General features: G+C 40.5%; 1 protein-coding gene across 6 annotated transcripts in view; it reads right to left on the minus strand.

Annotated features, from left to right (window-relative positions):
* The window catches only part of TERF1 (telomeric repeat binding factor 1), a 31,188-nt gene extending 24,090 nt beyond the window's left edge, over positions 1-7,098 (minus strand). For 2 of the 6 annotated variants that reach the window (XM_060200238.1, XM_060200222.1), the window contains exons 1-3: positions 6,758-7,096; positions 3,291-3,386; positions 274-395 (exon numbers count right to left, since the gene is read on the minus strand). In XM_060200238.1, coding sequence (XP_060056221.1) covers positions 274-395; positions 3,291-3,386; positions 6,758-7,064 — 525 coding nt within the window. In that variant the 5' untranslated portion in view covers positions 7,065-7,096. Of the gene's footprint in view, positions 1-273; positions 396-3,290; positions 3,387-6,757 lie in introns of all 6 variants that reach the window. The other 4 variants (XM_060200216.1, XM_060200229.1, XM_060200246.1 and 1 more) reach the window with 4 other exon arrangements.
* Between the last annotated feature and the right edge of the window lie 6,720 nt (positions 7,099-13,818).

Here is a 13,818-nt window from a genome sequence, read left to right on the forward strand (position 1 = left end):
CACAGAAGAGGCATAGAGTGAGAAAAAACCACTGCACTGCTCAGCACCCCTATCTGGTGTGCCAAGGATTGAACCTGGGGCTCCTAGAGCCTCATGCATACAAGTCTAGTGTGTCACTGTGATATCTCCCTGGCACCAAAGTTTATATTTCTAGAGGATAACCATATTAAAGTTTACTGGATATGCTGTCCAACTTATACTTGTTGGGTCATAATTTCTTTAGATGTTATATGTTTACAAATAATAACCATAAGTACAAAGTAATACTTATACCTGAATTTTAATTAAATTTTGTATTTCTTCATGAAGTTTGTCATGTTCTTTTTCAATAGAAGACCAGATCATCAGAGCTGATTCCAAAGGTGTAATTCGCTCATCACTTTCAAACTGTGCATCTTTTAAAAACAAAACGAAAAAAAGTAACTTAGAAAACTAAGTAGACTTCACATTGTCAGGTTTTATAAATTATTTTTTAAAAAATATTTACTGAGTGTATCCTATGTGGTAAGCACTGCTCTTACATATATCACCTTAGACAAAATATTTTAATTTCGAGCTAATTTCTTCAATACAATCATCATTAAAAGCAGAAACAGATGAGTGTGCTCCTTTTGCCATGTGTGTGACCTAGGTCCAAACTTTGTGTTTACTGCATTGAAGGAAGCTTTGGTGCTATGGTCTTTTAGTCTCTCCTTTAAAAAAAGTGGAAAAAACCTCCTGAGTTTTCATGAGGTTTTAAATAAAAGAATCATTAAAGACTTTGTAAGTTGAATTATATTAAAACAAATCTTATCATTTCCTAATCCTTAATCTATCTTCTTATGACTGAGATAAAGGAAAAAAATGTGTATGTTACATCTTAATAAAATTAGTTTAGAGGGGGCCAGGTGCTGGTGCACTGGGTTAAGCGCATAATTGTACACAGTGCAAGGAACCACACGAAGATACCAATTTGAGCCCCTGGGTCCCTACCTGCAGGGCTATCACTTCACAAGCGGTGAAGTAGGTCTGCAGATGTCTACCCTCTTCTCTCCCTCTCTTATCTTCCCCTTCCCTCTCAATTTCTCTTCTGTCCTATCCAAAAAAGCATTGAAAAAATGGCCACAGAACAGTGGATCTGTAGTACAGGCACTGAGCCCCAGCAATAACCCTGGAGGCAGTTAAGTAAATAGAAATAGTTGTGGAAATAATGTATGCTGGACAAACAAGAGAGAAAAGCCTCATCTGAGTTAAGCTGATGATCTGCAGTTAAACTCATTTGTCAAGGCCAAGGAGCTACTGTACCCCAGTTAGGAAGACTTCACTGGCAGAAAGCAAAATGAGAAAAGCTCCTGATAGTTTTATTGAAGTTGTACCGTGAACTGCAATTTAGAAAAAATAAGAAAAATATGGTTTTTCTTTTTTTTAATTTTATTTATTGATTCATGAGAAATGATAGGAGAGAAAGAACCAGACATCACTCTGGTACATGTGCTGTCGGGGACTGAACTCAGGACCACATGCTTGAGAGTCCAATGCCTCTTCCACTGTGCCACCTCCCAGACCACTGGTCTGTTTTTCTACTGAAAAAATTTGCTGAGTTCAAGAGTGGCATAGGAAGTTAAGGAGGAAAAGTAAGGAAACAAAAGGTCTTAAACAACAGTCCTGTAAGAGGAAGGAATCTGGGAGTCCGGCAGTAGTGCAGTGGGTTAAGCGCAGGTGGCACAAAGCTCAAGGACTGGCGTAAGGATCCAGGTTTGAGCCCCCGGCTCCCCTCTTGCAGGGGAGTCGCTTCACAGGTGGTGAAGCAGGTCTGCAAGTGTCAATCTTTCTCTCCCCCCTCTCCATTTCTCTCTGTCCTATCCAACAACGACAAGGGCAACAAAAAGGAATAAATAAATATTTTTTTAAAAAAAGAGGAAGGAATCTGCTGCAAACATTTTCTCAAGCTATGTGCTATATTTACTTGCTATCTTTTAAACTATATGGGGCAGGGAACCAAGATAACACGACAACTACTACCTATGTATACCGACTCAGCCATCCAAATATGACTAGCTAAAGTCAGGTGTGATTTCTGTATAAAATACTCTTGAACTACTTGCTATGAACTGCAGGCAATATTGATATAAGGACCAATACACAATGTACACTTACACTGTCAAGTACAGTGTCTGCTCATCCTTATACTTTTCTTAGTCATATTTCTTTCCAACTTGGCATATCACACAAAATATACACTATGTGATTAAGTTATCTGGTAGGGCTTATGGTAAAAGCAAGCTCTAATTAAGTATTAGAGAGTCAAAAGTTACATGCAGATTTTCTACTGCACAGGTGGATGGCTGCAACTAAAATCTAGATGAAATGAAATGTAAAAAGAGTGTGTGTGTGTGTGTGTGTGATGAGGAATTAACTAGTAAAAGAAGTAACAGTAAAAAGATTTAGATTTATTTAGGAAATAGTATACCTCCTATCCCAAAGGGGAGTGTGAGTTCCCTGGAAACGGACAAAGGAAAAGCTAAAATCAAACTTCAAATATTTTTTTTCTTTTTCCTCCAGGGTTATTGCTGGGCTCGGTGCCTGCACCATGAATCCACCGCTCCTGGAGGCCACTTTCTTCCCCCTTTTTGTTGCCTTTGTTGTTGTAGCCTAGCTGTGGCCATCATTACTGCCATTGTTGACGTTGTTCGTTGCTGGACAGGACAGAGAGAAATGGAGACAGGAGGGGAAGACAGAGAGGGGGAGAGAAAGATAGCCACCTGCAGACCTGCTTCACCGCCTGTGAAGTGACACCCCTGCAGGTGGGGAGCCAGGGGCTAGAACCGGGATCCCTATGCCAGTCCCTGCGCCACATGCGCTTGACCCACTGCACCACCGCCCGACCCAAATATATGGTTTCTTAGTAACTGACCCTGGCCTATTATATTTAAGATATACTGATGAGGGGATCCCGGTGAATTTCATGATTAAAGCATGGGTCACACACAAAATCTGGCCTTTTCCCACCTCAACATTTTTTTAGGGATGGTAGCCATAGGAAGAAAGTTAAATATATTGAAAAACTGCATTCTGTTTAATAAGCGTTGTAACAATGCTGAAGCAGGCCAGTGTTTGAAAACTAGTTCTACAAAGAGGAATGATTTTCTTGAATTCTTTGGAAATGCTAGTATGTAGATTTATATGCCAAATACATGTGGACAACCCCTTAAGAACAAAGGAAAACTCCTATATCTTCTCATTCTTTCATCTTTAGTTATAGATTAAAATATTTCTAACAGAAGATAAAAAAAAAAAAAAAAAACACTTACCAAGAGTTTTTCCTGCTGCAATTCTTGTCAAAAACTGACATATGTATATAGTCTTCAACTGATAAGCTGTTAGACTGGACATACCATGAATAATGGCTGAAAAAATTTTTTAAATGAATATTTTAATAAAACAACAATGATTCAACCATACCTCTGCTTTATGAAACTACAAACATCACAAAAATTTACTATAAATAAGGATCACATGTTATTTATAGACAACTAAAAAAAAATCAAAACAGTAGCAATGACGACCTTTCTTGCAAAAAAAACTGATTCTTAGTGTGTAGAATATTAAAAAAAAAAACTTTCATAGTGTCATTCCATATTAATGGAAAGGAAATTTTATCCAAACTACAAGATATATGAAAACCACAAACTTGAGGCTTATTTTACATTATAAAAATCCTAAATACTACAGGAAATATTTTATGTTACTTGTCAAGGTTTAAATTATAAGTTTTAGCTGGAGGTGATTATGCTCAATGAAATAAAGAGGCGAAAGACAACTAATGGATGGTTTTACTTATATGTAAAGTCTAGAGAACTAGAATACAGGACCCTAAAAAACAAACAAACAAACAAAACGCAGAAACAAACTGTAAGACTGAAAATTTTTGTAAGACTTTTGAAAACTATGGTGGTTACCATTGGGAGGGTGAGTGCAATGAATGTTGGTGGTGGGTGTGGTGTGGAACTGTGTCCTGTAATCCTCCAACTTATAACCTACTATAAATCATAATCATAATATTAAGAAGAAATAACTTTGCACCTATAAAGCTTTATTTATGAAAATGAGTTTTTAGAGGCAGTCTGGGAGGTGGTGCAGTGGGTGTTGTACTCACACGAGAAAATGAACTTCTGACATAGTTTCTGCTCTAAACTGCAGTTTTACTCTGTCTTTTCTTTTTTTTTTTTATTCCCTTTTGTTGCCCTTGTTTTATTGTTGTAGTTATTATTGTTGTTGTTGTTGTTGTTGTTGGATAGGACAGAGAGAAATGGAGAGAGGAGGGGAAGACAGAGGGGAGGAGAGAAAGACAGACACCTGCAGACCTGCTTCACCGCCTGTGAAGCGACTCCCCTGCAGGTGGGGAGCCGGGGTTCGAACCGGGATCCTTATGCCGGTCCTTGTGCTTTGTGCCACCTGCACTTAACCCGCTGCGCTACAGCCCGACTCCCTTACTCTGTCTTTTCTATCATCTTTCTGTCACATACTCTTTTCCACGAGTGACCTTCTTGCAATGTATGCATCTAACACGAACATTGTTTTTATTTTCTCTGCCTTTGCTTATGAAGTTAAAAAGTGCCACACCAGGTTTTGCAAGAAGGGAAAGTTTCTACATTGTAGTCTAGAAAGCACTGGAGGTAGGGGCAATGCTCAGACCTACCCCCTTTGTAATCCTGTTTGAGGAAACACTTCTATAAGCAGAAGGGGTTGGAAGCTTCTACCTTGACTAATTCTTAAACAAATAACCAAACAAATAACTACAGTTTTTCAGTTTACAAAATTTTATTTTAGGGCTGGTGAGACGGTATAATGGCTATTCAAAAAAGACTTTAATGATTGCTGAGGTCCCAGGCTGAATCTTGGACCCCACCATTAGCCAGAGCTGAGCAGTGGTCTGGTCTCTGTGTATCTCTCTCATTAAAATAACTAAAAAAAGGTAATTTTTAAAATTTTCTCTCCAAAATTTAACTTTATAAACATATTATCTCCCAAAAATCTGAATGTCTATCTTGAAGCTATGCTAAACAAAGAGTACACACAATAACAAGTAAGCCATTAATCCTCAGTGAGTTACCAAGTAGGAATGGAAGACAAAGGAGAAAACAAAAACATGCTAGAAATACAAAGAGGAGGACACAATGTAATGGAATTATATAATAAATCTCACAGGGTCAAGAATATAGCTCAGCAGTAGTTCATGATAGATCTTGAACACAAGGGGTTCCAGGGGTCACCCCTGGCTCCACATAAGCCAGAGCTGAGCAGGGCTCTGGCCCCTCTCATAAAATAAGTAAATATGCTTTCTCCACATCTTTGTTAATGTCTGTAAACAGATCAAGCTAACTTGCAGCTCAATAAGGCAGTCATGCTGTCACCAAGCAGATAAAATGCTAAGAATATTGACTTCTATTATTAACTGACAAGAATTCAAGATTTGGAATTAAAGGTTAAAAGCCTAAAGTTTGGTGATGTGGCATCTAAAACAGAGGAAATCAATATTGGAGCAGTCCCAGAAATTCTATTATTTTATAAATTACATTGGATTATAGAATCCAATGAAGTACTATGTATTTGCAAAACAAGTCTCTGTTAAAATAAGTCTCAGAGACTAGTGTTCTGCCTCATTCATTTTCCACTGGTTGATGACACTGAGACTTCTGAGACTTGCCCACCTTAATTGTAGACACCTCTTAAATGTGTGTGAGCATCAGTTATATCCATCAAAAGGGAGAAAGAGACTGAATACTTCATTGCCATCATTCATAAAGCTAGGAAACTTGCTTTAACATCTGTTTGCTCTGTTAGGAAATATAAAGAAGGCCACTGCGTGTATAATCAATCACCAGACACTTTGGATCACTACCTCACCAATAATTAATACTCAGTATGACAGGTCAATGAAAGGGATACATATTCATATTTTTTTTCTTACTGGGGGTCCAAGGTTAATTATGAAGAGGAAAGGTTACTGTAGCCAAGTCATGGATCTGAAGCAGCCCTTTTCACCTAATAAATAATATGTCCAGTTGCCTAAGATTCCTGTATGAATTTAAGATTATCTAACAAACTCAAGCGTTTATCATTAAAAAACAAAAAAGAAATACACCCACAGAAGTTTTTTTTTTTTTTTTTGAGAACTTTCTATTAAATATCACCTTGCATGAGGAAGGTTTGCATGCAGCTGCAATAAGTTGAGGGCTAATTCTGAAACAAATACCAGAGCAACTTTCTGCTATTCAAAGGGGGGGGGAGTGGATTCACAGCATGATGGTTATGCAAAGAGGCTCTCAAGCCTGAGGCTCCACAAGTCCCAGGTTCAATCCCCCCGCACCACCATATGCCAGAGCTGATCAGCGCTCTGGGAAAAAAACTAAAATAAAATAAAATAAAATAAAACCAGGCCAGTGTTCCGTAACCTGTCTTGTTTGTCTAGGAGGCCAATAGCCAACACAAAGGCTGGATGCTCACAGGTCACAGTGACTGAATGAATGCCACTACAGGAAGATCCGTGTGGCTTTCGATGTCCGTCTCTTTCTCTCTCTCTGAAAAGCTGCGAGGCGCTGGAGACAATACAACAAAGAAAACAAAAATAGGGGTGTGTGTGTGGGGGGGACTGATAATTGGCAAAAGCAGGACGCCAACCCAAGTTCAGCTCCGAGCCTCGGCCGCTCAGCTCTGGGGTTCCCGCCCCCCCGGCCCCGCGCAGCTCCCGGCGCAGCTCCCGGTGCAGCTCACTCGCCTTCGGCGCTGTCGCGCGTCCTGTGAAAATCCTCCGAGCGGCCGTCGCGGAAGGCGCGGCAGAGAGACAGGCAGAGGAAGTCGAGCATCCAGCCGGCAGCCACGGCCTCCACCTCAGCCAGCAGGCCCACTTCCTTTTCTTCCTCCGGGATGTCCACCTGCACCTGGCAGTCGAGCAGCTCTTGCCACTCGTACTGCATCTGGTCATCTCCCGCAGTGTCCACCAACTGCTCTTCCAGAGGGCCCGCGGCCTCCCCGTCCGCACAACCCCGTGGGCCCGAAGGCGTAACAGCCGCGTCCGCCGCCATGTTAAATCGCTCCCGCGAATTGCGCGGCTGTGAGCGCCGGGCGATGATTGGCTCCCGCTGGTTAGCGCGCGGTGACGCTACCCAGGGCCTCTTCCGCCGCTGGAAACCACCAATCACACTGCCGGATTGGGCCTGCCGCTCGAATCTGACTTCTGATTGGTCAAAATTTTCTACTTGCTCTGGATACTGAATTCCCAGCTGGCCTGGGATCGCGGCTTTGTTGTTAAAATTGCGGACTGGTCCTAGAGAGAGGTCAAAGAATTATCTGGGCACTAAAACTGCAAGATTGATGGAAAGGAGCAGTAACACGGTTAGATAAAACAGGAAATCATTCTACCTACAACCTACTTCAAAAAAGAAATAGGCGATTTGAATTTATTACCATTAATATAGCATTGATACTGAAGATCCCATTATTTATTTAACGTAGCTTAGCAGGAGATCACTCACCAAAACTGCTGCAACAGACTTAGCATTGTGCTGCTTCAACTTTAAAGTATCATAGGGAGTCGGGCGGTATTACAGCGGGTTAAGCGCAGGTGGCGCAAAGCGCAAGGACTGGCATAAGGATCCCGGTTCGAGGCCCCGGCTCCCCACCTGCAGGGGAGTCGCTTCACAAGCGGTGAAGCAGGTCTGCAGGTGTCTTTCTTTCCCCCTCTCTGTCTTCCCCTCCTCTCTCCATTTCTCTCTGTCCTATCCAACAACAACGACATTATTCATAACTACAACAATAAAACAACCAGGGCAACAAAAGGGAATAAATAATAAATAAAAAAAATAAAGTGCATCATAATCCCCAAGCTGGTTAATTCCAGCCCTGGAATTTATGTTCTGTATATCTGGATTGCAAGTCTAAATTTACAGATGATGTTGAAGCAATGTTTGGGGGCCACGTTTTGAAAAAGCCATTCTAGAAAGAGTATATTCTATGCAAATGAATGATGATACAATGATAGCTGCTGAATGCTGGAAAGACAAGCCATTTGCTCTACTTGAAAACATGGTGGGGGGCTAGGTCGTTGATCACCTGGCAGAGCACACACATTACAATGCAGGAGCACCCGGGTTCAAGCCTCCATGCCCACCTGCGGAGGCAGAAGCGGGCTTTCACAAGCTTGAAATAGTGCTGTAGGTATCTCACCCTGTCACTTATGAACCTAGCAAACAAACTGAAAAGTTGTTTTTTTCTTGAAGGAATCTAGAATAAGTTCTCCTTTTTCTCCAAGCTTTTTTGTCTTATCTAAGCTGGAACTTAAGAGTCATTCTTAGGTGTGTTAACCAATTTATTCAAAGTCATAATGTAAGCAGATCTTATTTTCCTGTGGCATCAAATGTATGGGTTCCAGTGGCAGTGCATTTGGCTGAGTTCACACATTGCCATCCACAAAGACTCTAGTTCAAGCCTCCTTTCCCTACCTGAGGGGGGAAGCTTCCGGACAGAGTGTTGAAGCAGTCATGCAAGTGTCTTTTTTTCTCTCTCCTTACTTCTCCTTCCCCTCTCAATTACTCTCTGTCCTATCAAAACAAACAAACAAACAAACAAAACAAATATATATAATAAAGTGGGATGAATAAAATTATCACTTTTACTGGGGTAATATGGTGATCATTAACAAAAATTTGGGGTGATTTCCAGCTGCTCAGTTCATTTTCCAACCTTTCCTCTTTCATTTCACTGAAATAAAATTAAGCACTAACTTAATAGGGTGAATCAAATGGGAATAGAATCTATTTAAAAATCCTATGCCAGAAGAAATCCATTGTTGGAACGCCCTCATCCTCATCTATTCTGAATTTTTCACTGTATTCATTCTCTAGTTCACCTTATTAATAGAGTCTTGTTGGGTATATGGGCTGTAAATCAATCCTGGAAGAGGAGATCTCTCATAAAAGAACAAAACAATAATAATGATAATAATAGCAATTGTTGTTATCATTATTACTATTATTAGTAGTAATAGTAGTAGTACTACTGCTACTAGTAGTAGTAGTTACAGAGTACTCACTACTGCTTCATAAACTCCATTAACACATTGTATTGTGGTTCAGAACAGAGTCAGTCTAAGCTTGTCTGCTTGCTAAACTGGTTGATAGCTGTTTGAGCTAAGGCAAACCAGGTAACCTCAGTAGTATATATATTTTTAATAAAATAGAACTTGTCTCATAGATATTTATGTATTTGTTTATTTAACCGGAGCACTGTTCAGCTCTGGTTTATGGTAATGCAGGGAACTGAGCCTGGGACTTTGGAGCCTCAGGCATGAGAGTTTCTTTGCATAAGCATTATGCCATCTACTCCACCCCCTCATTGAGTTGTAGTGATAATATGAGCTTGAAGAAGTCACTTCAAAATGTTTGGCACTGGGAATGGGTGGTGGCACATCCAGATGAACCCACATCTTACTATGAGCAAGGACCTGAATTCAAACTCTCATTCTCCGTGGTGTGTGTGTGTGTGTGTGTGTGTGTGTGTGTGTGTGTCTGTCTGTTTGTCTTGTGGGGGGAGCTTCATGGGCAGTGAGGCAGTGCTACAGTTATTATCTCTCTTTCTCCATCTCTATCTTCTCCAACCTTTTCAATTTCTCTCAGCTATATCAAAAATAAAAATTAAAGGAAAAAAAGGGGAGAGGGATAAAGTGGCCACTGGCAGTGGTGGGTTTGTTATGCAAGCACTGAGCCCTAATTGTAACCCTAGTGTCAATAAAAATGTATTTGGTATATTACATGTGTACTACAATAAAAATGCTACCAGCTTTCTCTTTTTTTATTGCAGATTTTCAAACATTTATTGTACACAATCCCTTTAGTAACTATCTTTCCTACTTCTATTATGAAGAATCATATTTTTCCACTTATTAAATTCTATTATCTACCTCTCAACGTTTTGCTTTAGCTTTCAAGGGGTCATGGTCTTAATAATATGCCAGCTCAAATAACTAGGAAGTGTAAATTTCATGTATGTGTATGTATTTCACACCTTCTTTTATGGGAGGTCCTGGGTTCAAACCCTGATAGCACATAAATTGGATCATGGATAGCACCAAGGAAAATTCAAGGATGATGGAGTGCTGCTAGGGTCTCTCTCTCTCTCTCTGCCTGTTTCTCTTTCTTTCTTCTTTTCAAGGAATAAAGAATAAAGTACTGGGCAAGAGAGGATGCTCAGTGGGATCAGACCTACAAAAAACTCTGACCCTCTCAATTTCACATTAAAAGCATTCCAAAAAAACTTAAAACTTGTAGCAAAGTGTTCTATATACAAATATATTTATTTAATACAAAATGTGAGTATTAATGAGATAGATTAAAACCAAAAAGTACCCTTTTGAGAGGGATGAAAATAATGGTATGGAGGGGGAAGGGGGAAAAAGAAGAGTTTCACTCATATATGATTGTCTTGATAAAGAATGGGCTGAGGCAAATACAGAAAAAAGTTGAGATTTGACTAAGTGTGGGGCAGGTGTGCTCTTATTACATTGTTGTCTGTACATTATAAAATCCTTTGAAGAATGTTTAGATTACAATTAGACCTTGACAATTCTAAGTAACAAATTCGACCAGCATTGCCTTTCCAAATTAGCCATTTTCCTTACTCTTACTCAGTAGACTGAAACTAGCCACTTATTTTGTCAGTCATGGTAATTTGCTTATACTTCCCAGTTCTTCTTCTTCTAGCATTTGCCCTTCTTCCGTAGCCAGTCAACAGCGTCAGGTTGAGCCTGATGTAAAGTTTCGAGACCTCCTTTGAATCTGGAGAGGTGGCAGTCATTGACTATGTGGGTCATAGTCTGTCTGTAGCCACAGGGGCAATTCGGGTCGTCTCTGGCTCCTCAGCGATGGAACATAGCAGCTCATGGCCTGTTCAATAGCGATTGAGGAGGGCCCAATCATAATGTGCTAGGTCAAAGCCGGGTTGATGCTTGCAGGGGTCTGTGATGAGGTGTTTGTTCTTTACCTCAGCTGACTGCCAACTCTGTTTCCAAGAGACTGGAACAGAGAAGTTCAGTGTAGGCATAGGGGACCAGATTGGGTGACGAGACGTCAAGCGTTGGACAGGGTGGGCGAAGATATCCACGTATATTGGCAGGTCCGGTCGAGCGTAGACGTGGGAAATGAACTTAGATGATGCTGCATCCCGACGAATATCTGATGTTGCTAAGAACTGGCAGCCATGGAACCGGGGTGGAACGGATGGTTCCAGAAATGATCCTCATGGAGGAATATAATTTGGAATCGACCAAGTGGACATGGGGGCTACGGAACCATACTGGGGCACAATATTCTGCCGTGGAATAGCATAATGCCAGAGATGATGATCGTAGTGTGGAAGTGCTTGCACCCCATGAGGAGCTGGCCAGTCTTGCAATGATGTTATTCCTCGCGCCCACCTTTGCTGCAGTTTTTATGAGATGTTTGTGAAATGACAGAGTGCGATCGAGAGTAACGCCAAAATAGACTGGCTGGGCTTCATGCCGGATTCTCGTACCGCCAGGCTGCATGCACATTAAGCTCACGCGAGGCCGAAGCATGGTGTAGATGGAAAGCAGATGATACCGTTTTCCCAGTAGAACTCACTATCTAATAACCTTTGGGATAAAAAATAGCATATGTATGGCCTGGGACATAGGGCAATGGATAAAGCCTTGAACTTTTAAGCATGTGATCTGAGTTTGATCTATGACATCACACATGCCAAAAGTGATATTTTGGTATTCTCTCCCTGCCACCCTTCTTTTTCTTCTAGCGTTTGCCCTTCTTCCGTAGCCAGTTAAATGGCTTTGAAAGTGACTGGGATCCATGTGGATTCAGTCGGCTAGGAAGGATCGTCAGTTTCCCCAATGAATGGGTACTCACGGGGTGCACCACGGGAAGGTCGATCCAATGCACCCCTGCCCCCCTTCTCTGAGTAATAAATAAGTAGATTTTCAAAAATAAAGTGGACCATAGAGCATATAGTATAGTTGCCCTCTGCCAAGACTAAGATATTAAAAAAAGTTATTTTTAGCTCACTTCTAAGTTATTGCAGGATCATATGATAGGTCTAGATTTAGTATTTTTGAACAGTCTTCAGGCTGTTTTCCACAGGGACTAGGCAACTTACAATTTTCAGCAATAGTGGGAAATCACATCTTTATTAGCACTTTTTTTGGAACTGCTTAAGAACATGTAACTTTGTGATCCAGGAGGTGACACAGTGGATATAGCATTGGATTCTCAACCATGAGGTAACAGATTCAATCCCTGGCAACATATACCAGAGTGATGTCTGGTTCTTTCTCTCTCTCTGCCTATATTTCTCTTGAATAAATAAATAAATGATTTTAAAAAAAGAACATGCAACATTCTCACAGATATAATGTGATAGTTCATTGTTGCAAAAAGATAATTCTTCTAGCATAGTAATCACGAGTACATTATTGCATCAATTCTCCCTCTCTGCCTGAGTCCTACTGGTAACCCGGAGAAGGTCAGGTAAGCTCTCTGCACGCAGTGAACTGTGTCATACTGAAAAACATTGAGTTTATTGACTCCATTGCTTTTATTTATTTATCATTATTATTTTTTTACATAAGGACAGCCAGAAATTGAGAGGGGAGTAGAAGATAGAGAGTTACAGAGAGACACCTGCAGCCCTGCTTCACCACTGGCAAAGTTTTCCCCCAGCAGGTGGGGACTGGGAACTGGAACCCAGGTCCTTGTGCACTGTAATGTGGGCACTCAGCTAGTTACGCCAAGGCCTGGCCCCCTCCGTTGTTTTTATAATGTGAGGTAAGCATGTCTTCTCATTGCTTAAGGGAGATATTGCCTCATTCATCAAGATGATTTATTACACATGCATCCCTGAGATATTGTCCAGATAAAAGAGCTAACAGGTCCTTGCTTTCTTGTTAAAATAGCGGGGACATAGAAGGACATTCAGAGACTATGGTGATTGCCTCTCCAAACAACAACATTCATAGACAGGCTATATGTATGGACTTGGGCAAGCAAAACAAGTCAGCCAAACATATGAATGAGCTGATCTAAGAAGCATGGAGTGAAATATCTGATTTCAGTTTTCAGTAGTTTGGCTAAGCTACCCAAACTAATGTGGAACTATCAGTATTTTTCCCCAGACTATTTTATGCATTCATTCATTCTTCATTTTTGCTTTTTAGATGATAAATGAGCTACACAGACAGAATTTGGAATGACTCTGAAAGCAGAAAGACATCTACATGCAAAATTTGTATTTGTTCAGTGGGACCAACTCTGGAGACTTATCTTTGTGGTTTAGGATAAAAAATAATAAGTCTCTAATGTTTTCCAGTCACATTCATTAAACTGTCCTCGATACAGATCTTCACAGATGTCCTCAATGTAATTATTTACTTTTCATGAGATATGCTTGAATTCCATAAATTCCTCCTGGCCATTTATTACAGAAAATAATTCTAAAATATGTAGTTTCTGGGTTATTACTCATTATGAAGATAAACATTGACTGCATTTCAGGAGACTTGTAAGCATTTAATTTTTCTATTCAATGAATTTTCAATTTATCTATTTTAAATAGAGATAGAGAAACATTGAGAATGGGAGATAAATAGAGAGGGGGATATCTGTGGCACTGTTTCACTGCTTGTGAAGCTCCCCTCTCCTACCCCTCACAGGTTGGGACCTGGGGCTTGAATCTCAAGTCCCTGCACACTGTGTGTGTTCAACCTGATGCCTCATTGCCTGACCTGCATTGTCAATAACTTTTTTTTTAAACCTT

The sequence above is a fragment of the Erinaceus europaeus genome, chromosome 1 (genome assembly GCF_950295315.1).
Source record: "Erinaceus europaeus chromosome 1, mEriEur2.1, whole genome shotgun sequence".
NCBI lineage: Eukaryota > Metazoa > Chordata > Mammalia > Eulipotyphla > Erinaceidae > Erinaceus > Erinaceus europaeus.